A 27086-nucleotide genomic window follows, 5' to 3' on the forward strand; every position below is an offset into this window, starting at 1 on the left:
GTGGGAACGTTTAGCAGCTAATGGGGTAAGGAGGGATATGCACATTCTTAAAATTTCTATGTGTTTGTTTGTTTTGGCTGCTTTTGTTTTGTTGACCTCAAAGCCAGTTCAAAACCAGACAGGATAGGGTCCCACGATCTGATAAGAGAACAATTAACATTTGATTCTTGTGTTACATTCAAAAGACAGAGGTGTGTTTCTGTCAGTGAGAGTATATCTCTGGGAAGTCTCTTGGGAGTTTTACCTCCTCAAGAAAAGTGAGAGTTAAGTACCGGAAAAGAATTTGAGGAAAAAAAAGATTACTTTAAAACAAAATTTGAACATAATTACCAAATTGTTAATAATATCCTTACAACTTAAATGGGCAAAATGAACAATGTCTACTCTACTTTACAGTGACATTTTGCATTTACTGTTATAAATCTCAGTGGGACCTATTTTGAAACAAGATAATAGCAATTGCCAATAACAACAGTGCATTTCTTCACTGATATGACCCATAAGATGACCCATCAAGGATAGAATAGTCTGGCTTTTAGGGGTCAAAGGACACTGCTGATGTCACGATAGCTTATGAACACACCAGCCTGGTCATTGAGCTGTATCATAAAAGACATAATAACTTGACAATTAGAACAAAAAATAAATTTCAATAACAATCTAAGAATTGTTATGATGCCAAAGAATGAGAAAGGATGCAGAATTTATAACAGGTGCACAAAGAACAGCATTTCCTGTGCTTGCAGTTTTATTGTTTCTTTAATTTGAAAGGTAGTTTAACATACTGGCAACTATGTGGCACTTTATTATAATGCTTATCAGTTATTTTTTAGTGCTTAGTGATCTAGGAGTTTAAGGGATAATTGCAGCAATAAAAAGTAACATACTGTAAACAGTCTATATATTTTCATTAACCTTCCCTTAAGTCTTTTTTTTTAATTAAATTGTGAGTTTAAATAGGTTTACAATTCAGCTAAAGAGAAAGGTGATTGAAGAAGAAATATGGCCCCCAAATGTCTCCAGGAAATGTGAATAGATGTTCCCGTTAGTCAGTATTGTGCAGAGTGTCTCCTGTCTTGTTTCTGGTGAATGGAGGTCAGGGAACTGCCTGCCATCAGGCAGGGTCCCCCTCAGCTGTCCTGGAACCCGCAATGTCCTTGCCCTGTCAGCTCTGTTGTATTATAATCTACTCCCTGGAGGGAAGCAAACTGCTTTATATTTAATGAATAGCCTGCCTATATCACATACAGTTAAATTCCAGTGCGAGTGCATCTGAATGAAACTTGGATTAAAATGTTGAAACACTGGGGGTAGAAGCTTTCATCTGGGGCCAAAGTTGGCAAAAATGATGTCTTAGTTATTTTGGAGAACAACATCAAGCTTGTGGACACTTTGCTTTACTTTTTTGTATTAAACAAATAACACATTTTTTGTTGCTGTAGGTTTTTACATAAAAATGATGATTAGCAACCAGAAGACACTGTTCTGCTGCTCGCCGAAACCATGGCAGCTCCAAGAAGTAATTTCCAAATAGGATGTGTTCATTTTCCGTTTACTCACTGTGATATAATCACTGTAAACCTTAAAAAAAACATTATTTTTCAATTGATATTGTGTTTCAAACACTCATCAGTGGTCAGTTCCAAGGAATAATTATAAATTCTTCTAGGTTACATAAAGGTTGCATATTTTCATGTTTTTTCCCCAGCTTTCAGATGGTAGATTTATGAATGTCTGACTTATTGCATGCAGCGAAGAACACTTGTAATAGGATAAAAGAAAAAGCAGTTTATAATTTTATAATTATGCAACAATTACCCAGGTCATTGCATGTCTTAAATCTTTAAAAGTTTTTTTTTAATTTTTTTTCATAAATAGTGCCTCATTTGCTCTGAGACGTGAGGTTGAGATATACAGCTCAAGTAAAAAAATAAAATTAAAAGAACCCTGCCTGTAGATTTACTTTAGAGTTAAGTTTTGCACTAAAAGTCTTCTAATGCACCTTTAGGCTGAAAAGGTAGTTTCATGTATAACAAAGGTCAGATATTTTTTCAAAAGACAAGTCATAACAAGCTGCTTTCATTGAGAGGAGCACTGTACTTACTTAAGAAACCTTCAACCGTTACTTGACAAAGACAGTTAAAAGATTTACTGACCTGCTAGTTTTATCTTTTATGAAAACTTCAGAAAATGACGCCGCTCTTTAATGCATTTCCTTACAACCAGGCACAAGGTATTTAGCTTTATTACAGCAGCTTAGATTTACTCGTGTACCAGTTCTCTGCACACGGAAACCACATATTCACTAGTAATCTTCAAAAACAGCATGAGTACTTTACGCATAGCAAATTTACATATCAACTCCCACCTTACCCATTCATCTGCATGACATCAAGTGAAAAGCCTGGTTTACTCGAGTAAAATAAACTGAGCGAATGGCAACCCAAAAACGCATTTTACACAAGACAATTTTCTCGAACAAATGTCTCGAGCTAAAAATAAACACGCATGGAAACTATACCATTAACTGACATTCACAAGACAAGGTCACAACTAACCACCTAATTCTAGTATGACTGCTTTCTCCTAAGGAAAGACACAGCATTAAATACTGTTACATGCATTACACGTTTCTTCTCATGTATACATATTTGTTTAACCTGCATGAATACTGTCTTTGCTTACAAACACGATCGTCAAACTATTCTAATGTTTACTCATTATTATAATTGTTACTATTATTCTTTAGTCCCTAAACATTACCAGTGAAGACACTGTGCTCAACAACATGCACGATACATAACAAACCACTGCTCTATTGCCAGAAGAACAACATTAACACTAATAATCACAGTAATAGGCTTTGAAATATTACAGTGTGGGTCTCACCCTCACATGATGCATCAACGATCTTAGTATTTGTGGATGAGAATATTTGTGTGTGTGTGTAAAAGCAAGCAGCTAAGAAATTATCTGCATTTTAATGTAAAGACGCACACTTCTGTAGCTGTGTATATTGTTGTGGGAAAAATAAACAACGGTAGCTGATTATGTCAAGTCGCTGCATTATAGAGATCCACAATCCTTAGTTCGCTTAGTTACTAAATAATAAGAAGGGCAATTGTGACAAATTAAGCATAATTATGAATGCACTGCAGTATATTATGTGAAAGAAACAACATGAACGTTAACCTACTATATTTTTTAAAATGTAATATTTTTATAAGTAAAGTTGTATGGTGTAGAAATACCGTAAAAACTGCTGTATAAGTTCGTCGTCGTCCGTCTGCCCCCCCCCCCCCCCCCCCCCCCCGAGACAATTTCAGGAAAAAGCCCATAGATCACACCGGTGCATAAGTCGCTCCCCCCTTTTTAGGACCCCCTAAAAATACCTAGTAAATACACTTATACAAAGGTTTTTACAGTAATTACCATTCAATACCGACTTGGCTAACAAAGCACTCAGCTTTGAGAGTATGGGAGTGCCTACTGAGCTAGTAACCACATGGTCATGTGATATGAAAAGGCCGGCCCTAGTCTGCTTTGCATTCATACATATGTAAAGGCTGGATTGCAGGCTTCTTTTTTGGAGCGTTCACATGTGAGAAAAGGCGGCCCTGAGTCAGACTTAAATCACAAGTGTGAACGGGGTCTTATTTAACTTAAGTGACGGACACCCTCTGACCACTGTTCAGTAGAGTAAATACATGCAATGGTGTGGATAGGCAATAATGGTTTGGATTCTCAGGGATGGTTTGGAAGAGGGTGTTTTATGTCTCTGATCTGAAGAATATAAAATATATTAAACTATTTTAACTGGGATGTTTGGACTACTTGAGTGTCCTAATATAGCATGCAAAACCTCAACAACAGAGTTTCAACTTAAGCCTTTCAACATGTTATTTTGTTAAACAAAAAATCCGACTTGCATATTGTATACATTTGCCTACTCTGCCATACTTTTCAATAAGATTCACACAACAAACAATTAAAGAGGATCAAATGCTATTTTGCTTGCTTTTTTGTTTAATTTTGTTTACACTTGACTTGGGGGCCTAACTCAGAAAAGGTTGAGTTATTATGTAAAATAAACTAGATCACTGTTATCCAATAATCTAACCTGCTGAAAAATAATTATCGTACAACACTAGTCCCATACGTGATTATATTGGTTGGATTGTGGCTTCACAGGATCATTTAAAAGGAGATAGCTGAGCTTTCACAAGATACGGCATTCATTATTTGCAAGAAAAACATGAGATTAAAATATGTCTCCCATTTTACATTCCACCAGATCTAAAGGTAACTGCCTCCATATTTGTTTGTATTCCAATTTGTATTATACCCAGAAATACTTCTCATATTTGTGACGCATTAAAGCAAAGGAATACTACTACTGTTGTTCACTCATCAGGATCTCTGGTCTTCTTCCTGAGGAATGCATACTAAATAAATGTGAAAACACAACCAGTAGTTAGGTTTGCCAATAACCCTGTTTGTTTTGAATTGGCTGTGTAAGTACATGTTTTCATGTTCAGATACAGAAGTTAGTTTCCACACTTTTGCACAGAAACGTAAAAGAACAAATAACCAAATTGAAGAACCTTTAAAATATATGAAAAATCACTGACCAGCCGTTTATCTGAGTTCTGTTGTTAACAGTCTGCACAAGGAACGACTAACAATAGAAGTGGAAATCCTTTGAAGTAGAAATCTCTCTGAAGCAAGACCCCCCCACACCCCTCAGCCCCTCAGTTCTGTAATCGGGCATCAACACCTTAACCATACACTGAATTCACTTTTTGATTAATGAGTCTTCAAAGATGTGTGAGCTGTGTTGTTAAATCAACCATTCCTCCTTTTCAGGCAGATTTTTTTTTACCCTGTTCCCAGTGAGAAAAGTCACACCTCTTGTCACCTTTCTGAGTCATTCTAACTTCCTTTGGGAGCTCTTTCTAATTAGGGTTGCAGTGAGTCCAGGGTGTGTAAATCCACAACTTCAGCTATTGTAACGCATTAGTTCCACATGAGCAACCTAAATAATGTTAATGACTATGTGACTTTTTAGGTTGGAAAACAATTCTTTCTTACTGTTTTGTACATAAAACATTTTACTACTTTAAACACCAAGTTTCCACTAGGAGCCATGCATCTGGAGAGCATTGTTTTCTCAATCCACAGAAGTCAAATACCAGTCCTTACTAGGCCTCTTCACCCATAGTACATTTTTTTTCTAAACTGTATATGTTATTCTGGTTTCTTGCAAACCCTACTTCTGCAGTGCCTAAGCGTTAGTACATTACAAATAGTTTCTATGCGATCAGTTAAAATGATTATCCCTGTCATAGCGGTGCCTAAAATCTTAAACACTAGTATTTTCCTGCATCAAAAAAATAGATATATGCACTGTGTATATGTTTTTGTTATTACAGGAGTTGCCTTCAGAAGACCACATTTGTATAAATGTAAAAAATCTATAGAACCTGTAACACCTCGTTAAAGGAACATTATGTGAGATAAAGGTGAGTTTCATTTTGAGGATTGTTTTCCAGTAATCTTTGCATCCTGGAAAGAACAGGTTGTGAAGGAGATTCTTTGTGCATGTCACTGCAAGTATCCAGGGAAGGCTGCAGATTGATTAAATGTAGCAATGATTCAAACAATCCTGAATCATTTAAAATAACAGAATAAAATGAGGTAAAAGTTTTAGAACATGGGCAATTTCAATTTGTATCTTGAAACTCTTGCCATGCAATGCTAGACTACACACCAGACTGCAAAATGACACATTGAATGTTTTATTAATATTTACTCATGTTTCGAGTCGCAAGTCACAGTTTCGATTAACTAGTGCTAACTAAAGATTTTATGTCTGAAGCCCCTTTCTGTTACTCGCTTCTTTCGCTCTGTATGCCAGCAGTGATGATGTGGCCAGTTTAACACTCGCTGAACTGAGACGTTCTTGATTATTACAGCATTCACAGCAGGCTTGTCTGGCAGCAAGCTTCCAGAAGGTAGCTGGGCCAGGGTTTTAATTCATGACCTTTCACACTGCAGGCGCACACTCTAAACCTCTCAGCTACTGTAGAGCCCCAGCAGGGAATACTTGCTAGAATGTATAGAAGATCCCTCCTGAGTGAAAGCCTGCTTATGTGTTTTAATCATTTCCCTCTTAACATTCTAAAACTCCCTTCAGCTTTCCCATTGGACCACCTTGTGACATGAAGAAATATCTTTTGAAGTCTCCTGAGCGAGATAGATTTAATTATATATTTACATGCATTCATAATTAAGGACTGCGCTCTGCTAGGTTAGAGACTACAAAGGTTTCCTTTCTATGTATCTGGCTCCATTTTAATTTAATCAAATTTTAAGTTATTTGCACTAAAAAAGCATGGCCATTGCTCTGAAAATATAGAAAAGATGTGTAATCAACCAAGTTGTCTGGCATCTGCAGCAACCTGCTTATCTACTGTTTCATTTAACTTTGCTGTTATATATTTAAACAGACCTATACTTTTTGTCTAATGCAATTTGTTTAAGATGTACCAGATGGCCAACAAATGTGGTTTTATTGCACTTAATACACAACAAAGAACAACTCTATGGCTTTGATCATCATCACCAGGATGTAGCAGTTGTAGCCAATTTACGGAAAAGCCCTTTAGTAATAAGTTCTTTTGTGTGAGATAATTTAATAAGCTGCTAACTGTTTTTTAAAGGAGCAAGGATCTCTTGTCCTGTACTGACCATAGGCTCAGGCAATTTGTTAATGCAGTTCCAAGATTCTGAATTTCACAGCCAATATTTTACAGATGAAAGACTAGCTGAGATGGAATACTTGGCATGGTTGATTACTTCCAAAATATCTACTGCAAAGTGTTTCATGAGTCAGGAACAGTAGTCAAAATTTAGAAATATTATTGTCCACAAATAATTTTAAACATGTAAGGTCTTTTAATAAATATTTATAGCCACAGGTTCCAGACTTCTGAAATATTGGCTAAAGAGAAAAATATATGTGAGTTAATGTACTAAATGGCTGAGGGGCATAGATCATATTCTTGGGTAGTAATACAAACCAACCAGAATAGGCATGTAAATATAGCTCTGCTTCAAGGCTGAAGGTCTTGCTGGTAAATGACTGTTTTTTTCTTGGTCACTACTACAGTTAAGACTGGTTTCCTATAATGTTGAAAGCTTAATTTACTGGTCTTACATTTTTACTTGTTTGGAGTGTCAGGTGGTAGAACGCTTTTCAGCAAAACATGTGGGCTGTTGAACCTCTTACGACATGTTCCAGTTTACCATTGAGGCTGAGCTGTTTTACGTCAGTGTAAAATCCCAAGCGTGTTTTTTCTTTCAGATGTTACAAAGAAATTGTTATTTTACTTTGTCTACGAGTTAAATAAAACCCACATTTAGTTTAATTAAAAAGACTACTACAATATCTGAATTATGAAAAAATAGGTCAGGTGTTTTTATATCTTCTGAACACAGACAGAAAAAGCTGTTCCGATTAAAACAAGTCATCCAACTGTGTGAAGGAAGGTGCCGTTGTAGCATGAGAAAGTGCATCCCATGCAATTGTGCACACCTTCTTACAGTATATTAATACAGGTTGTCTATGAGAAAGTACACACCGGATTATTCTGTATCTGCTTCACGAAAACATACGCTGTCAATTTATGGAAAATTAAGTAAGCTCCTAATTCAAGGAGCATATGTCAGTTAAACCTCCTGGTTTGTAAATTTCAATTTGAAGAGCAATACTTAAATAACAAATCCTCCGAAATTAAGGGGGTTTATATGTTTATACCCCAAATATAGGTTTAATGTCACTTTGAATATGTCCTTACTTCCTTTTTACTAGTGAAATACTGTTTTTAAAGTTATATATGCTGTTAAGGTACCATTTTGCTTTTCTATAATACTTTTCTTTGACTAACTTTGTCTTGATTGGTACCGTGGAATTAATGCTTGATGAGTGATCTACACGAAATACTACTTCCAATGTTTCAGTGTTTAAACATTTCCATGGCTATAACTCAGGTTTACGGTTTCGCATTTTCTTTGTTTTGTGTGTGCTATGAAGATGGAAAATGTACTCCCGTCTCCGTTAAATTTAAAATTCAAGATTCTTAAACGTACTGAGAAAAATAGCCATGAGATAGTGCACCCCCTTAGAAAAGGTGTGTTTTTTTTTTATAGCTTTGATAGTGCACCGCCTGAGAAAATGTGTTTCAACAGCCAGGACATAGTGCACCCTCTCAGAAAAGGTGTTCTGATTCACAGTCCCACTGAAGGTCTGTGCTTAAAGCTTCTGGTGGAATATTACAGCATTCCTGATGGTGCCATTTCTTGCATGTATTGCACTGCACCATCACATCTCCCTGAAATTAAGGTTGCCTGCAAAGACAGTATAAACTAAAAGAAAAATTAATCCCCAAGTACCTATTAATCAACTCCTCCCCCCCTCCTTCAAGCAAGCACCTATACATTCCCTGATCTTCTCGTGGTGAAATCTGCAGGAAGACGGGTTGCTGCCAAAGCACAGTGCAATCGCAAACGCTATTGCAAAAACACCATAAAAATGAAAAGGAAGCCTGGAGACTATTAATGCAAACTGCAAAGCAATATAAGTCGCTAACTCTTTTTATCCAGTGACCCACCTTGGATGATGGGTTTATACCATCATTGAGACATGCGTTTGGTTCACTGCCACTGAAGTTAATGTTGAGACTGATGACACTGATGCTACAACTGGAACTGGTAAGACTAGTGCTGCTACTGCTGGAACTGGTGCTGACACTAGTGCTGCTACTGCTGGGATGGCAAGACTGGTGCTGACACTGCTGGGACTGGTAAGATTGCTGATACTAGTGCTAAGACTGATCGGAATGCTGAAACTATATGATGCCATGATTAAAAACACTGATTTAGAAGGCTTTAATTTAAATAGTTTGCCAATCCTCCTATGGCCTGATCAATCGAAACGCTGTAACACTTGGAAGGACGCACTTAGTTAAACTCTTTCTCGTCATGAACAGAGACTCTAGGAATCCATTTGCTGTGGAAAACACGGATTGTCTCTGTGCTATAGGATATTTTTTTGTTTTACACTTGGGGCAGTGCAGAAAACATGCAAGGCTTTTTTTGTTTGTTTGTTTGATAACCAAATCAATGCACTTATAATCATTTAAACTGCTTCTGGTGTACAGAGGTCAAGCTTGAAAGAGGAGCGCTGTGACATTCATGGAACGTAGCTGTAGTTTACTTCAGTATCCAGTAACATTGTTACCACGGAACAAGCTGTTTAAAGATGCCCAAAACAATTTTTTTTTTTTAAACTTCCTTGGATTTTTTTCTCTAATGTAAACATCAAATACAATACATGAAAAGTACTACAGCTATGAATTGTTATATATTTTCTGTTTTATATTTGTAATTAATTTAGAATAATTTGTAGATTTTATTTTTCACTTTGACATTATGGACTTTTTTGTGTTGATCAGTGGCAAAAACTCCTAATTAAATCAATTTTGATTCCATGTTGTAACACAATAAAATGTGGAAAAGTCCAAGGGGGGTGAATACTTTTGAGAGCCACTGTACAGTACCGAACCATCTACTAAATAATACACGGCACTACCCGCTGCTCCAGAGGCTGGTTGCACTAACAAGAATAAAAAATGGCATTGGATCTGAATTCACTGGAGTCAGATCATAAACAGATGTTGTATCCAATTCTGGAGCTACACACGGCATAACTAGGGAAACTGACCAATGAGAAAGAGAAGCGAACATGTCTGTTTGGCGCGAAGTTTCAATACACCCGGCTCTCAAATTTATATACAGCCTAAGATGTAATGTAAGTGGGCAGGCACAGTTAAAAAAAAAAAAAACAACATATGTTTAGATATGTTTTTGGACAGTATATGACCCACACACATACAACGAACTTACATTATAGCCACTCGAACGAAAAATATATGATAATATATATTATATTATCTATAGATATATATATATATACTAATATATATTATATCACACACACACACACACACACACACACATATATATATATATATATATATATATATATATATATATATATATTACCAATAGTATTTGTGTCAATGTCCAATGTTACATTGTTTCGTGCACGACTGCTTTGTCAATGACAGAAGAAACAGTTTAAAGTTTAACCCTTTGCCAGCTGAAAAACAATGTTGTACACTGAAGGCAGAAAGGGGTGCAGAGGCACACGTAACCTAATGTTGAATTTTCATATAAAAATACAAACCAAAACAAATACTGAAAATATTGTTTACTGATGAAACAGAAATCCAAACTTCAAACTCTACGTCTGCAGAATATAATCATAACATTGTAATTGCATATAACAGCCTAACATGTATCAAATAATTACAAAAAATGAAGCAAACAGCACTCAAACTTGTTGTTTTGTGGTAAATGTAGAACGAGGGGAAATACGCATTACTTTCCACCTCTTTCCATTGAGGAAGGTGGTGCATTATTTCATACTGTTGTTCAATGACGCGTTTGGTCACATGAAAGTACCGTACTCACTCATGGGTACACTTTCTCATGCTACACCATTACCATGCCGTTCACATTATTGACATTTTTAAAGATACTTTCTCAAAAGCTCAAGTAAAAATGTTGCTTGGTATAACACAACACAGTGTGTGTGTGTGTGTATATATATATATATATATATATATATATATATATATATATATATATACACACACACACACACACACACACACAGACACACACACATTAAATTGTTGATCAGTTTATTTATTTGAATTCCCCGAATATTTCCCAAACAGTTCAATGTTGCCGCTATTATAAGAAACACTGAGAAAATGAAGTCTGCTTTGTTCTTATATGACCTTATGTTAGTACTTTTGTTGGAAATGCTTCATTATTGAATTAAAAGTCAGCTACTGTAGTATATTGCACAGAATGCTAACTATGCCATAACACTTTAATAACCCCTCCTGTTCATTGTTCTTGTGTACCTAAGACTGCATGGAAATTAAATAGAGAGAAGGGATTTAGACTGCTTTGAAATATGCATTGTATGAAATGGTCTCTGGTGACCAGCCTATGAATGCTGATTTGATTTTGGCCCATGTCATCTGTTTTAATTGTGCCAGTCTCCTTTGAATGACAAGTCTACTTCTTGTGTGGTGAAACAGAGTCTAAAAAACACATTTAAAAATTGAATTGAGTGGTGAGGAATTGAATATCGAAAGTTGTGACTTGAGAGTCATTTTCTTTTTTGTTTTGCTTTTTATTTTTTCTTCAGATTGGACAGTACTTTTCAGGTATATACAGGTGCTCATTAAATAGTTCAATATCATTTTTCAAAAAAAAAAAAAAAAAAAAAACACAGTACTGTAATACAAACCAGGTTTTGAGAGATGCTGCAAGTTCCTGTAAACTGATTCACATTCTGCAAACTGTGGATTTGAGAAACAATCTATAAAGGCTACAACATAACTTTGTAAAACACCTAGGAGGCCTACTTGTGTTACGGAAATATAATTAACTTCCATTTTTCCTTATGCATTCTGTGTGTTTTTTGGATTTCTCATTAAGTTAATAAGTTGCCCATTGCATGTGTGTTTAGAGCAGGGCTTCTCCAACTCTATCCTGGGGACCCCCCTGTGGCTGCTGGTTTTTATTCCAACCCAGCTCTCAATTACTTAACAAGACCCTTAATTGAACTGATAATGTGCTTAATTGGACATGTTTACTTATTCTCTTCAGCTCTTAAACAGCTGCAGTTCAAATTACTTATCAAATGTTACAGTTAACTTGAAATATGCAACTGTTCAAGAGCTGAAAACACCTAAAAAGGTCTAATTAAGCAAATGATCAGTTCAATTAAGGTTTTAGTTAAATAATTGAGAGCTTGGTTGGAAAGAATACCAGCAGCCACAGGGGGTCCCAAGGACAGAATTTGAGAAGTCGTGGTTTAAAAAGTAATAATAAAAAACGTACAGGATCTCAAAATGTGGAGGTTTCCAAATAAAACACGGACATAAAAACGAAACAAATGGCGTTCAACATGAAAGTGAAGACAAAAAGACAGGCTTGCCCTTGGAGTTTGGGATGGCAGCCCAGCTTTCTTCCAAAACTGAGTAACTCAGAAAAATGGGGCTGTCTTCTATAGAGATCTCACCGCTATGGATACCCAAAATGCATAACATCTCCCAACAGGGTGCTTTCCAACTCAGCAGGTACATTGCCTCTTAATCGTTCAGTTGCTTCTCTCCAGACATCCGCGAGTCTGAAGCACAAAGCAGGACGCGGAATCTTTTCCCGGCCAGATTTTAAAAGAAAGAATAAAGGAAGTTACGACAACGACACACATTGCTAAAATCACCCAATCAGAGGACTACAACACAGTCCGGTGAACAGGCTTTTTCCACAACACGCCCACTGCTGATTCATCTTAAAAGGAAATGTAATTTCAGTAAATACGCAGGGGGAGGAAGGACATATACACAAAAATAAAATGCTAAATTCTAAATCATAAAACGTGAATGAACAAATAAACTAAAGTGAACATTTATATAAATATTTATAAGTGAATTCAAATCAAACGTGCTAACAAATGCAAATAAATAAATAAATAAATAAATAAATAATCAAACATGTAAATCCTCCCTGTTACAGATACTCTGTCATGTTGGGGTGATTTCCATCACTTAACATTTAAAGATTAAAGGCTAGACCCGTTTAATATGAATGTTACACATTTGTGTATTATATAGTGGCATTTTTTTTTAGTGTGTTAGTGTTCTTTCTTTCCAAGTCCCTTTTTTTACTGACAGATATACAAAGTACAGTAAATATTATTAAAATGGGTTTTGCTAAAATGCTTAAACATTATTTGCGGATAAATAAGCAATGTGTTATCACTCGGATATCCGTTTCCCAGATACATGGCAGTCACGTTTTACCGCCCTTGTATTAAGAATAAAATAAATCAATCAATCTCTCTCTCTCTCTCTCTCTCTCTCTATATCTCTATATATATATATATATATATATATATATATATATATATATAGGTGTGTGTGTTTGTGTTTGTGTTTGTGTAACAAATTAATTCACTTACCCGTCACACGAAATTTCCGACTCCGTCACCAGTTTTCTGATACAAAGCCCATCTCTTCCGTGTTAGAATTTATTTGAATATCCGTCATAGCCCGCGTTTTCTTCTTTGCATGACAAATCAACCTGTTTATTGTGCAGTTACACAGAGCGCTTCCTCCAGTTTCATCTGACGAAAATTCAGCCAAAACAAAGCGAAGAGACAAGCTACGGTAATGTAACAATTAATAATTAAAGTTTCAGTTACTGTGATGTATTGTTTTAAATCTGTCATCTTTAATTGTTTTTGAGCATTTTCATTTGCAAGTAAACTGACATTAGAGCCTTATCGAGCATTATATTATGCAATTTTGATTACCTGGGTACTGTTTTAATTCTGGAAACTTGTTGTTGTGGTTTATTTTTATGTTTTGTCTTTTACTAAATTGCACTGCCTTTTCCATTTTGATTTAATTTTGCTGTTGGGTCGTAGCAAGGTGTTCAGTAGAATCAGTGCCCCGTGGAAATTAGTTTCTCTACTTACATTGTATTTGTACTTCATGCAATCCGGTGGTCCGGTGATTTGTCTTCCGCACTTTTGCCAGTGTTTGTTTTGGCCAAATCCCAAAGTGAACACATTTTCTAAGGTTAAGTTTAGGTTAAGGGTCAAGGTTAGTCAATATTCGCCGATTAAGCGACTTTCTTTTTTCCCCAGACGAAACACGGTAAATTACTGGGGAGGAGGGAAAACTGATTTCTGTGGGGGAACAGAATTCTTCGTAACACTGGTACTCCACGTCGTCTCTTTTGGCAAGTGATATTTTCAGAATCATAAGGTTTTTAATTAAAATACTTATTTTGTTGAAAATATAGTACTGTACCATCAAAACCAATACAGTACAACTAAATGGAAGCCTGTGTAGTTTAAAACACAGCCCTTTCAGATTTGTATTTTTGATATTGTATCTTTTTTGTGTTTCCTGAAAAACGGACAAGGTTTGCAAAGGGCCAAAATGAAACAGTCAGATTGTGTGTGTGTGTGTGTGTGTGTTCATTTGGTATGAGAGCTTGGCATTGATGGACAACACAGGGTTATAGGAATTGCTTGTGTGGGGGTCCAGACTCAGCTGAGTACGGTATGTCTGGAACCTGCCATTTCACTGCAGGGGTTTATTCTAACAGTGCCAGTGTTTGTTTAGCCCACTCAAGTTGACTGAACAGCCTGGTCAGGCGTTGTTTGACTAAAAAGTTTTTAGTCCACAAAAACTTAATGTTCATACAGGAGAAATTTTGAAACCAGACATCTTGCAACGGAACTGTAATTGCTGTTGATTTCCATACCTTATTTCTGTATTTGATCATTCTTTTTTAAAACAAAATCCAGCGGCATACTGCAACAAGAGTTAATGCTTTAGTCAATTTGAGCGCCCTTCCTTGTGTTAAGGACACCAGCATCAGTAGGATGTCTATCAAGGTTAGATTGACTGTCAGGTCAGTAAGAATACAGCAGTAATCGGCATACTGAAGAGGCAGCTTTGTCCTGCAAAAGACTCCACGGCTGTGCAGTGAATCAGATCTTGGCATTGCTGGGTTTATGCAGTAATATAGCGAGACGCAGTGTTGTTTAAGTTAAGTATCGTTTCTTTCATATGCATTCTAGTTGCTGATTTTTTTTTTCTCCCGATGGCGAGCTTCGTATATTCCAATTAGTTATGCTCGCTTATCTGATACTCGGTATCTAATGGCCATATAGAAGAAAGTCTCAGGTGTGGGAGGCCAGTCTTTTTGGCGAATCTCATTAAATTATAACAAAGATAGGATGCAATCCCCATTCTCGTTTACCATAATTAGTGATGCAAGGATAATGACGAATTGATTATACATCCTTTATTTAAAATATTTTAATGTAAGTGGATGTTACCATATGCATTTAATTCTAATTAAAAGGCGAGTTATATTGCTAGCTGTGTGTGTGTTGTTTGTTTTTTTTTTTTTTTTTTTTTTTTTTTTTTTCTGTGTGCCTGTGGTTGGAATATTGCTGAAAAGGTCAAGGAATTCAGGTTAAGTTAAAGTTTCATGACAAATCCATCATTAGCAATTACAGGGTTGAATTTAAATACCAGCATAAATAATACCCCCCCCCCCCCCCCCCCCCCCCCCCCCCCCCACCCCCACCTTGTGATGTTTCTACCAGGATTCATGGCCATAATAAGGCAGTTTGACTGACAGTCTCATAGAGTGTTCCAATAGGCATTCTGTGGAGTCTGGGGAGAGCAGAACAGCTAGGGGTTCTCTGCATTACACTGGCTGATATTTACTGGGCTGTTGACAGACAAGGCACAGTAAAGAGCTTTTGCTAATCTTTTAGAGTTTGTCAGACTCACGTTAAAGTGAGCTCTGAGGGATATTTGAGGGAGAGACTATCTGATATATCCCAGTTGGTGAGTGACTGACCCTCAGGACTTCATGTCTTAATGTCTCAGCCTGAAAAAGTTTGTGTTTTTTGATTAAGGTGTTGATGGCATTGTGTTGCAGCTGTCTGTTTTTTAAGTTGGAACTTGAAAATATACGATACCGTTTTCAAATGAGATCTGTGTAAAGGCAAAGTTTCAATAGCAATTCATATTTTAAAGCACTATCTGATAAAAAGACAGTTTTAAGTAAATATATTTAGACTTGTAACATTCTTTAGACAGCAGATGTAACATTTTATGGAAGTGTTGTTTAATAAGTTTCATCAGGAGCCTATGTTTTTGTCCACTTGTATTGAAAATAAGGGACCAACTGTTACTCTGTACATTTACCTCTGCATACTAACTGTATCCAGAAAATTAAAATGGAAATGCTTTTGTTATAGTTGTATATATTGGCTGCTTTGTTACATCAAAATTGGATATCTTCTTTTTTTTCCTCAGTTTTTGTTTTTCTTTCTCTCTCCAGACTACTGAATAATCGAGGGATAGTTGAGTGGCATCAGACTGTCACAATGAAGTACTTCTGTTTCACATTGTTTCTGGTTCTGTTCATTATTGAACTGCAAAGATGTGACGGATCAGCAACAAGAGGACAGGGGCTGAAGGGGCGCATGCAGCGGGACAGACGCAACATCAGACCCAACATTATCCTGATCCTCACTGATGACCAGGATGTTGAGCTTGGTAAGCAAACTTGTTATTGCCTTATTTTTTCTTTAAGTCAGGCTAATAGTTTTGGCTAACTCCTCCATCAGTGTGCTTTTTTTTCTTGTTTATTCACAAAAGTTATTTCTTGGAAAAGTACATTGTGTTGTAGCAGTAGAAGAGCTGACTGTCTTAAAAATCTAGATTAAACACTGAGCTATTTAACTGTGAGAGTTAAAAACCATGTGAAAGTTGCAAACTCTTTGCAAGAAGATTAAAGTAAAATGTATAGTTTGTAAAATGTCAGGTTTTAAATAAATACACTTGTTTTTAACAAAAAATAAACTTCAACAGGGCATCAAACACGTAAACTTGCAACTTATAATATGCAAACAGTAGCAAGAGGCAGTCCCATGTAACGAAACATGGGATGCAGTGTGGCAGGCTGGCGAGTGGATAGAGGCCCAGAGACAGACTGCAGTTCAAAAAATCCTAATTTTATTATAAATAAACACAAAAATAAAGTGCACAAGGGCAAAATAATCTTTAAACACAAAAGGAAAGACAACAAAACAAAACTTACAAAATTAAGGTTTCCAGGCTGGGCAATACCTTCACTGGATTCACAAATCACAAAAACCACAAACACCAACCTGCTCCCTCCTCCCAAATGAGAAGCAGAGGCCTCCTTTTATGTCAGGTGGCTGGGCGCTGATTGATCGTTAATTAACCTAATCAACTAATCAACCCTAGCCACCTGAACATAATAAACCCAGGCAGGTAGGGGAAATTAACCCCATCCCTGCCAATTTAAAAAGGGCAGAGCTTTGCTCTGCCACATGCAGTATATTACAAATAGCATGAATATCCATGAGAGAGGTTTGTATGCTGTACAGTGTAGAATTTCACATATGGAAGAGAGAATGGCCATGCATTTTTCTGTTTTATTAAAGGCAAACGTCTGCTTAATTTTATGCGTCTCAGCAGTTTATTGTTAAGGACATAGATTAAAGAAGGAGACAAAACATTAAAGAGATTAGAGTTATGGTTGGCAGCTCTGGTCATTGTCAGTGAGAATTTTTTTTTTCCAGTAAAGTGCAGGTGGGAATGTGTTTTTTTGTTTGTTTTTTTAAATAGCCAGATGATTATTAATATCTGGACCGAATTTGGCCTGGATATATATATATATATAATATAATATATATTATAATATAATATATAATAAGATATATATATATATATATATATATAAATATAAAACAACCCAACCAAAAGACTGATGTACATGCCACATAGCTAAGGAGGAGACAGTCAACATTTGGGGGAATGTATACTGTTTTGAATAGTTTTAATGTTAAATATATATAATCTCAGTGGAGCAAATTAAAAACACATGACTATACAAAATACATATTTGCAGGTAAGCCCAAGTTTTACAGTTGTTTTTCAATGTTGCCACGTGTGTTCATGTCTGAAAATGTAGTTCTCATTGCCGGCCTTTCCTTTGAAGGCTTACCATCTCTGCCTGCAGCCAAATGAGTGTGACATCAGATTTGTTGTAAATGTTACAGCCTTACACCTAATTGCAGAAATGTGTACATGTCAGATGTTTATATAAATATATAATGGGTTATGTTATATGGTCATTTCAATGTATTGTTCTTGTGACAATATGCAGAATGACAGTCGGCATGTGGCAGAGCAAAGCTTTTTTTTTTTTTTATTATGTTCAGGTGGCTGGGGTTGATTAGGTTAATTAACGATCAATCAGCGCCCAGCCACCTGACATAAAAGGGGGCCTCTGCTTCCCACAAACACCAACCTGCTTCCTCAGCTCCCTCCTCCCCAAATGAGAAGCAGAGGCCTCCTTTTATGTCGGGTGGCTGGGTGCTGATTGGTCGTTAATTAACCTAATCAACTAATCAGCCCCAGCCACCTGAACATAATAAACCCAGGCAGGTAGGGGAAATTAACCCCATCCCTGTCAATTTAAAAAGGGCAGAGCTTTGCTGTGCCACATGGCACTTTATATTTCTTTTATCCTTCTTGAATGAACACGCTGCTTTTGTAGTCTGTGGATGCATTACAGACTTTTGACAATGTTGCCATGTCGGGCTTCGTTCGTGTTTCAGTTCCACCAGTGTTTTGGGGAATAACAGAAGATCAAGCTTAAAGCATCAATTACTGTGAGTCATACAGTGTATTACGGAAGATTAAATAAAATTTACTTCAAATAGACATCTTTCTTTAACAGCCTTCAGCTTTTTTTTTTCTTTTTTTACGGCGAATAAAATAAATTTGTTTATTTTGTTTGGGCTGTCTTATATTGTTTTAAACAACAAATGCTTACCGATATTGCCTTTTCGTTTTGTACAACAGATGTTTAATCAAATTTGTCATACTCCATTCCATACTGTAATACTTCATTCATTCAGGGTTATATTTTACATTTTGTTTGTGAAAGTACTGTATAATCTTTGTGCAAACACCTTGGGGTGTACCATTGTAGAAACTAAATGTTGTCTAACTGATTTTTACAGTACAATAAAAAAAAAAAAGTGCCTATAAATAAATGGAACAGTCTACAGTGCATGTGATTCATGGGCTCATTTGTTTTCAATCATAGCCTCCATTGTTTTCACTCGAATGAGTGTGTCAAATATACTGGCTAATATAAAACCACAGAATTGTGCTGGAATTTGCTAGGCATCACTGGGGTTAAGTCATTTTCTAGAATTGGCCACTGTATTTGGTTTATTATTTATAATACAGATTTGAAATTCTTTGTGGGGTTATGCTCTGTGAGAAATATCCGTACTGAAAGGTCTACAGTGATCTTCAAAGGGCCATTTCCCTTTGAAAAACGCTGAAGACCTAATAATGGTGTAACCTTCATTATGAGATTAGCATAGATTTTCCCATGTTTAATGGGGGCTTTCTCATTGTAAAAAAAAAAAAAAAAAAAAAAAAAGCTTTTGGGGGATGTCTATTGGCACAGAAAAATATGTTTTATTAAGTAAAGTGCCTGTCATCTGCAAACTCACAAAGATTTACCCAAAATGACAACTGTTGAAAAAAAAACATAATAGCACGTATTTCTTGTCTTGGATACTTTTAATATCATCGAAACACAGCCCAGAGTGCATTGTAAAGCCCAGAAGACCTTAAGCTTTCATAGGGCTGAATGTATATGAATTACTATAATCATGACAGACTCTTGTTTCTTACTACAGCCTTTTAAACTTTAAGGCTTCTATGCATGTTTCTGTAAAGCTAACATACGATTCAATATAAAATGACTTATACTTAGTTGCTGCATCTGAGATTTGAAAATCCAGAGATCCAGCAGAGATCCTATGAGATTGCTTATTCGCATTTCCCAGGCCACAACGGGGAAGAAAGCCATATAGAAAACAAATTGCTGCTTATTAAGCTCTTGCACAAACATCTAAACAGTATTTCTATGAAATCTTTTCATGTAGGCTCTATGCAGGTGATGAACAAAACTCGGAAGATAATGGAACAGGGAGGTGCTTCCTTCACAAATGCCTTTGTAAGCACACCAATGTGTTGTCCTTCACGGTCCTCCATGCTGACAGGGAAGTACGTCCACAATCACAACACGTACACCAACAACGAGAACTGCTCTTCTCCTTCGTGGCAGGCCCAGCACGAGCCCCGGTCCTTTGCTGTGTACCTCAACAACACAGGCTACAGAACAGGTGAGCATTGATAACACCTTGTCGGGTTCTGACGAGGATCTTTTTTTTATTTTTTTGTAATTTACACATGGGGGGTGGAGATTATTCCCTCTACTGAGGCGAGCAGGTATTTTCATTTTTGCTATTGCATGATAATACATTTCACATCCTACCTCTGTAAAGCGCTTTGTGACAATGGTCCACTATGAAAGGCCCTATATAAAATTAAGATGTAAAGATAATACACTTGGAAACATTAACAAGCTTACTTGTAATGAATTGCGTGTTACTGATGGTAGGATTATGTTGTGGACTTCATTGTATTATAAGTGTACAGTTAATGAATAACAGTTTAAAGATATAGCGTCTGGGCCTCGACTTAATTAATTACATAACCAGTTAAAGTAGCTTTCCCCTTTTACTCTTAAGTGGCCCACAGAGTAACCAGTACCCTAGATGTTTCTAATAAAATACCCATTTCTTTGCAATTATACTTTATGAAGAAAGATGTTCCCATTCTCCTGGCCTTCTGCCAAGCTGATCAACCAATCTCCCTTGTGAGTGATGTTTTGGTTTCATTGGATTTGGAGCTTGTGGGTTTGAACCCTGTCTTTGGTTTTGTAGCTGATATCTAAGTCTACAATTAGTTACAATTAGTTCTCAGGGGTAGGTTGGCAGCCAGCCCATGTGGTGGGAAACATGAACAAATATAATTGGCATAGGGTCCTGAGGTTTCTGCGTTTTAGAGAGGGTAAAGGAGCTGCATGGCTTGAAATTAACGTTTTCATGCATTAGTCACCATGGCTAGTGGATGGGAAAAATCCACCGGCCACACAGACATTTTACCAGCCAACATCGTTCCCAGGGGCAACGACGACGACAAAAGAAAATGCAGGAACAAGCAACATTGTCTCAACAGTGTTGATGAGTTACGAGTGATGATATAGCTTTTGAGATGTTGGGCATCTGCCCTCTCCACAGACTGCATGCGCACAAACTGTTCAGTCACCAGCCCTTTCTGGCAGAATCGTACAGGTACTAGCTCCTCTTCTATGACAGTGCTGTCGGTTGAACCATCTGACATCACTGACAGGAACTTTGCACCTTTTATTTTCTCTTGCAGCTGCCTTCTTTCTACCTCAGCAACTTTTGCTTGTTTGTCATTCCTAGTTTTAGTCTTTTCTGTTCATCAATCCTATATTAGAAATAATAAAAAAAGCTATTTTGCATTGTCAAACTGACCCAAATTGATCTTAAATACCACATAAGAGTATACTTTATTTAACGTAGTTGCATTATAGTTTGCTAGCAATCATTTGAAACCTTTTTTTCAGAGTTTGTAGCATGCAAAATGTTATTATATTATTACAAAAAATATTGGATGTGCTATGCTAGATTTAAAAAAAAATAAATAAAAAAAAAAAAAATCTTGTAGCAAAGTAATAACAACAACAACATGTTGGACCTGGGGTACTTCGTAATATACAAAGTGTTTAAAACAGCAGTCGCTGTATTAAAATTAAAACCTCACCGATTACACTTTCAGTGAAGTTAAAATACTCACAAGTTGATTGCATTTGTTCAGCAATTGATACCCATGTGTTCTCCTTTTATATCTGATCTTTATAATCAGCTGTATCGACTGCATATACGCAGGGATAAACATTGAGCAGCTTCGACAAACAACCGCTCATCCATTTTAGCATTGTAATAACCATAGCGACAAGGTCAAAGTTCAGTTGATTTGAACTGTCAGTGACTGCAGATTGAGCGACACAACAGTGATGTTCGCAGTTCAGCGACTGTCGAGCGATGGAATATAAACCGGCCTTAACACTTTGAATACCACAGTGTTTTCCAGTAGAATGTTGTCTTTCACCAACATTCCACATGATTGAGTAAGTGGTTTTATATATCCTTGAATATCTAAAAGAAAAAATCATACAACAAAAGTACAAAAGGTTAATATGTTCCCTACTTTGCAGGCTATAAAATGGTTCATTGTAAAGGTGTGCATTTTATTATTTGATAGGAAAATTGGGTAAAAATCTGTGCAATATAGGTAAATGTGAAATAATTTCCTAATAAATTATTTTATACAGTACTTTATACACTGTATGTCTTCAAGAGAGGATAGTCTTTGAAAACTATATATTGTACTAGGTATTTTTTTTTTAATTAATCTTTGTTTTTTTTTTTAAATTCACAAAACATTTAGAAACAAAATATCAACAATAACAATAAATATTTCAAAAATGCAAGTTGTTGAAATTAATATATAGGCAGACCATATATGCATATTTAAAAGTAAAAAAAAAAAATACATGTATAATTTAATTTATTATATACAATACATTAAATACAATAATGTTTTCACTGTAAAACATAAAAGTAAAATGTAGAGACCCCTATTATAATATAATTCATACCTAATTTAGTACAAATTAATTAATTAATACAATTACTAGTTTATCTAACATTGACACATTTGAGTCATTAATTGGCCTTAAATTTACAGTCTGGGCAGTGAGTTGTAAGTAGCCTAATATTTATTCACAAGTCCGATAATTATTTTCTGCAGTTACCCAAAAAAATGTACCACATGGGAACAATGATTCAAATGCTTGCTATTTTTTTTTAATAAACTATAATAAAATGGAACAAGTGTAAATTGCAGATTGGAAAGGTTCTAACAGAAAGTGTGGCCATAAAGACTAATAATACTGTACCTAAAAAGATATGTAAATAGGTTTGTGTAAGCCATGCAAATACAATGCAACAATACAAGAAAACCCTGGAGTTTATGCCTTTATTTGGTAGATCTGTAGAACAAATATGATTACACTTGTATACAATGCAGTTTTTTTTTTTTCTCTCCCTCTCCTACCTTGCCTCTTCCTGTCTCGCTAGCTAAACTGTCCTGAGGATCACAACTTTCAAGCTCGCTGTCTTGATCGGCAAATACAAGACCAACATCCTTCAGTGCAGTATATTTTTCTGTCAAGACATAAATAGACAGCACTGTCAGGATGATTTTAGCATTTTCACCAACTTTTTCTGAACTGTTTTTGCTGTTCTATGGTATAATTTTTATTTGTAAAAAGTAATCTTGGAGAGAAAGGCAGTGCATCCCAAGACGTCTTTGTGGGGTTTGTGTTGAACCTGTGCAAGTTTCCTGCGGCACTCAATCTGACAAGCTGCCTGGTATGCCCTTTACAGAGACACTAAAAACTTAATTTATTTTCTTGGTCGGTTATCCAGCAAAATATTTTCCAAACATATTTAAATAATATTTGACTTTGTTGTAAATCAATCAGAAAAACACACGTAAACATAACTTCAACTAATTTATCAGTAAGCTCTTTTTTTTTTTTTTTTTTTAGCAGTAAACATTTACAAGTTCTCACAACAATATTTTAAGTAAATATCAGAAACTAACCTCAATTCTTGAGAGAGGGAGAGGGAGAGGGAGACTGAGACTGAGGGACTGTACGGAAAACTAGTCCTATCACTTCACAGCGCAAACTACGGTGACATCATTTTTTCAAGCTTCTTGTTGTTTTAGCCAACAGCTTCTATTTATTGAAGGTACAGCGGTCTGACACAAATTCGCACCACTGACACAGAGCCGCTGGCATTCAGTGTTATGTGTAAAAAAACGTATCCGCCACTGTGGCGTATAAGTATGTGAAATTTACCCGCCACAGACCAAATTAACCTCTGTTTGGCGGGTGTTAATTTCGATCACTGGCCTGGATCTGCTTGTAATAAGCCTGCTGCAAGGCAGGCTGGGAGCAAGAAACAAAGCAGGATGTCATTGGAAAAATATAAACAGGGTTTGTCGGATCTAGAAAACAGGATAAGGAGAAAACATTTTTGGCCCAGCTGTGTATCTAACATGAGGTATATTGGGTACTATATTTGAATACAGTCTTTTACCTCCACCTTGTTTTTTTTCAGCTTTCTTTGGGAAATACCTCAATGAATATAATGGTAGCTACATACCACCAGGGTGGCGAGAATGGGTTGGGCTGATCAAAAATTCCCGCTTTTACAATTACACCGTCTGTCGGAACGGTTACAAGGAAAAGCATGGAGCAGATTATGCCAAGGTAATTGTGTTTTTAAAATATGTACAGTGTATACTGTGTTTGATTTATGAACGTGACAGCTGCAATTAATGTGTGTGTTTATACAGTAGCTAACATTCAATTAAATCACATGCTTTATTTCAGTATTTTTCCATTTTTAGGAATGTTTTTGGTGTGCTGTGGATTACAGAATTTGACGGAAAGCAGCTTTAGGAAATTGCTTTTATCTTTTTTTTTTCCTGTTCATTGTTTAAGATGCCTAGTCTCCCTTCTGACAGCATTGTAAATTGAGCTTGAAGAAACACATCCACGTGGGGCAGATTTCCATGCGACAGTGTCAGTGTTACTGACTCTTTCCTTGTACATGTAGGGTTCTGGGAGTACTGTTCTCCATTAAACTGTGGAAAACATGTTTTGAACTGTTTTGTCAAACTTGGGATCTGAGGCTGGTGAGAGATCTGTGTTATAGAAATGTTTAATAGCAGCACGCCATGCTCACTCTCTTGTTCCGCTGATAGTTTGGGATGCCTGCCAAGGTGACCTGCTTCACCACAGCTCTAATTCGCAGAGTTACTTGCAATACTGCTGCAAGTGTCTGAGTACAGGGGATTGGAACTTTAGGGTAATAGACTTATATATACATACAGTGCCTTGCAAAAGTATTCAGACCCCTGACCAATTCTCTCATATTGCTGAATTACAAATGGTACATTGAAATTTCGTTCTGTTCGATATTTTATTTTAAAACACTGAAACTCAAAATCAGTTATTGCAAGGTGACATTGGTTTTATGTTGGGAAATATTTTTAAGAAAAATAAAAAACTGAAATATCTTGCTTGCATAAGTATTCAACCCCCACACGTTAATATTTGGTAGAGCCACCTTTCGCTGCAATAACAGCTTTAAGTCTTTTGGGGCGAGTATGTACTAGCTTTGCACACAGTGTCGGAGTGATTTTGGCCCTTTCTTCTTGGCAGATTTGCTCCAGGTTGTTCAGGTTGGTTGGACGACGCTTGTGCACTGCAATTTTCAAATAGTGCCACAGATTCTCAATGGGATTGAGATCAGGACTTTGACTGGGCCACTGTAGGACATTCACCTTTTTGTTCTTGAGCCACTCCAATGTTGATTTGACCTTGTGCTTGGGGTCATTGTCCTGCTGAAAGGTGAATTTCCTCCCAAGCTTCAGTTTTTTAGCAGACTGAAACAGATTCTCTTGCAGTATTTTTCTGTATTTTGCTCCATCCATTCTTCCTTTAATTGTAACAAGATGCCCAGTCCCTGCTGATGAGAAGTATCCCCACAGCATGATGCTGCCACGACCATACTTCACTGTAGGGATGGTGTGTCTTGAGGCATGGGCAGTGTTAGGTTTGCGCCACACACAGTGCTTTGAGTTTTGGCCAAAAAGCTCTATCTTGGTCTCATCTGACCACAAAACCTTTTCCCACATCGCAGCTGGGTCACTCTCATGCTTTCTGGCAAACTCCAGACGTGCTTTCAGATGGTACTTTTTGAGTAACGGCTTCTTTCTTGCCACCCTCCCATACAGGCCAGTGTTATGCAGAGCTCTTGATATGGTTGACTGGTGCACCATTACTCCACTCCCAGTCACTGAACTCTGTAGCTCCTTCAAAGTGATTGTTGGCCTCTCTGTGGCTTCTCTCACAAGTCTCCTTCTTGTTTGAGCGCTGAGTTTTGAGGGACGGCCTTTTCTTGGCAGTGCCTGGGTAGTGTGATGCAGCTTCCACTTCCTGATTATTGATCCAACTGTGCTCACTGGGATATCCAAACACTTGGATATTATTTTGTACCCTTTCCCTAATCTATGCATTTGTATTACTTTATCTCTAACTTCTGTAGAAAGCTCTTTCGTCTTCATTTTCCTTCAGATTCACAGCCTTACCAATGATCCTTCAACAGTGGGGTTTTTATCCAGAAAATGTGACAGCAACTTTAATGGTTCACAGGTGGAGGCCAATGGTAAGGTAATTGTGTCCTCGTTAGGGCAATTTCTTTCATCGGTGCAAACTGGGAGCTTCCACAGCACAGGGGTTGAATACTTATGCAAGCAAGATATTTCAGTTTTTTATTTTTCTTAAATATTTCCCAACATAAAACCAATGTCACCTTACAATAATTGATTCTGAGTTTCAGTGTTTAAAAATAAAATATCAAACAGAAAGAAATTTCAATGTACCATTTGTAATTCGGTAATATGAGAGAATTGGTCAGGGGTCTGAATACTTTTGCAAGCCACTGTGTGTGTGTGTGTGTGTGTGGGTGTGTGTGTTTATATATATATATATATATATATATATAATATATATATATATATATATATATATATATATATATATATATATATATATATATATATATATATATATATATATAGAGCACCCTCTTTTCTACACACTTGCTATATTCTGTTTTTAATAGCATTGATAAAAACCCACCTGAAACTATAACTTGCTACAACCTACTAGATAACGAATGTCAAGCTCCACTTTAACTCGCTTCAGCAGGAGACAACGCTAAAATAAAAAAAATAACTAGTGGTGCAATCGGCACCCTTATTTCGTATTCGATTATCGTATAAACATTTATCAATGATAATCGATGCAGTGATGTTTTATTTTTCAAAGTAAAGAGCAAACATTTGTGTTTAACAGAAGATCCTATAACTAAAAACACTGCTGTGCTTAGTAGTTGAACAAAAAGGCTCAACTTCTATTCAAATTAGAACACTGCCGATTATAAAAAAAAGAAAACAAAGGACTTGTGTTTTTACAACTGAAAAGAATATGCGTATGTCCAATCAGATGTTCCTTTAACATTTTAATAGTAATAAAAATAACTGTATTTTAACAGAAATAATTTCTATCTGAACTATTGTTGTTCATTACTGTTAACATTTTATATCCTAAAGCAAAACATTTGAATTAATCTCACAAATCCTGACTAATTTAACTATCATACTAAATTCAGCTTATTTTTTATATAATATTGCCTTATAATCCAAACACAA

General features: G+C 36.3%; 1 protein-coding gene across 5 annotated transcripts in view; it reads left to right on the forward strand.

Moving 5' to 3' along the window:
* The window catches only part of LOC121314345 (extracellular sulfatase Sulf-1-like), a 69241-nt gene that overhangs the window by 19535 nt on the left and 22620 nt on the right, over positions 1-27086 (forward strand). For 4 of the 5 annotated variants that reach the window (XM_041247493.1, XM_041247494.1, XM_041247489.1 and 1 more), the window contains exons 2-4: positions 16084-16301; positions 19745-19984; positions 23924-24075. In XM_041247493.1, coding sequence (XP_041103427.1) covers positions 16130-16301; positions 19745-19984; positions 23924-24075 — 564 coding nt within the window. In that variant the 5' untranslated portion in view covers positions 16084-16129. Of the gene's footprint in view, positions 1-15468; positions 15585-16083; positions 16302-19744; positions 19985-23923; positions 24076-27086 lie in introns of those variants that run through there. The other variant, XM_041247491.1, reaches the window with a different exon arrangement.

Source organism: Polyodon spathula, chromosome 4, assembly GCF_017654505.1.
Source record: "Polyodon spathula isolate WHYD16114869_AA chromosome 4, ASM1765450v1, whole genome shotgun sequence".
In the NCBI taxonomy this organism is placed as follows: domain Eukaryota; kingdom Metazoa; phylum Chordata; class Actinopteri; order Acipenseriformes; family Polyodontidae; genus Polyodon; species Polyodon spathula.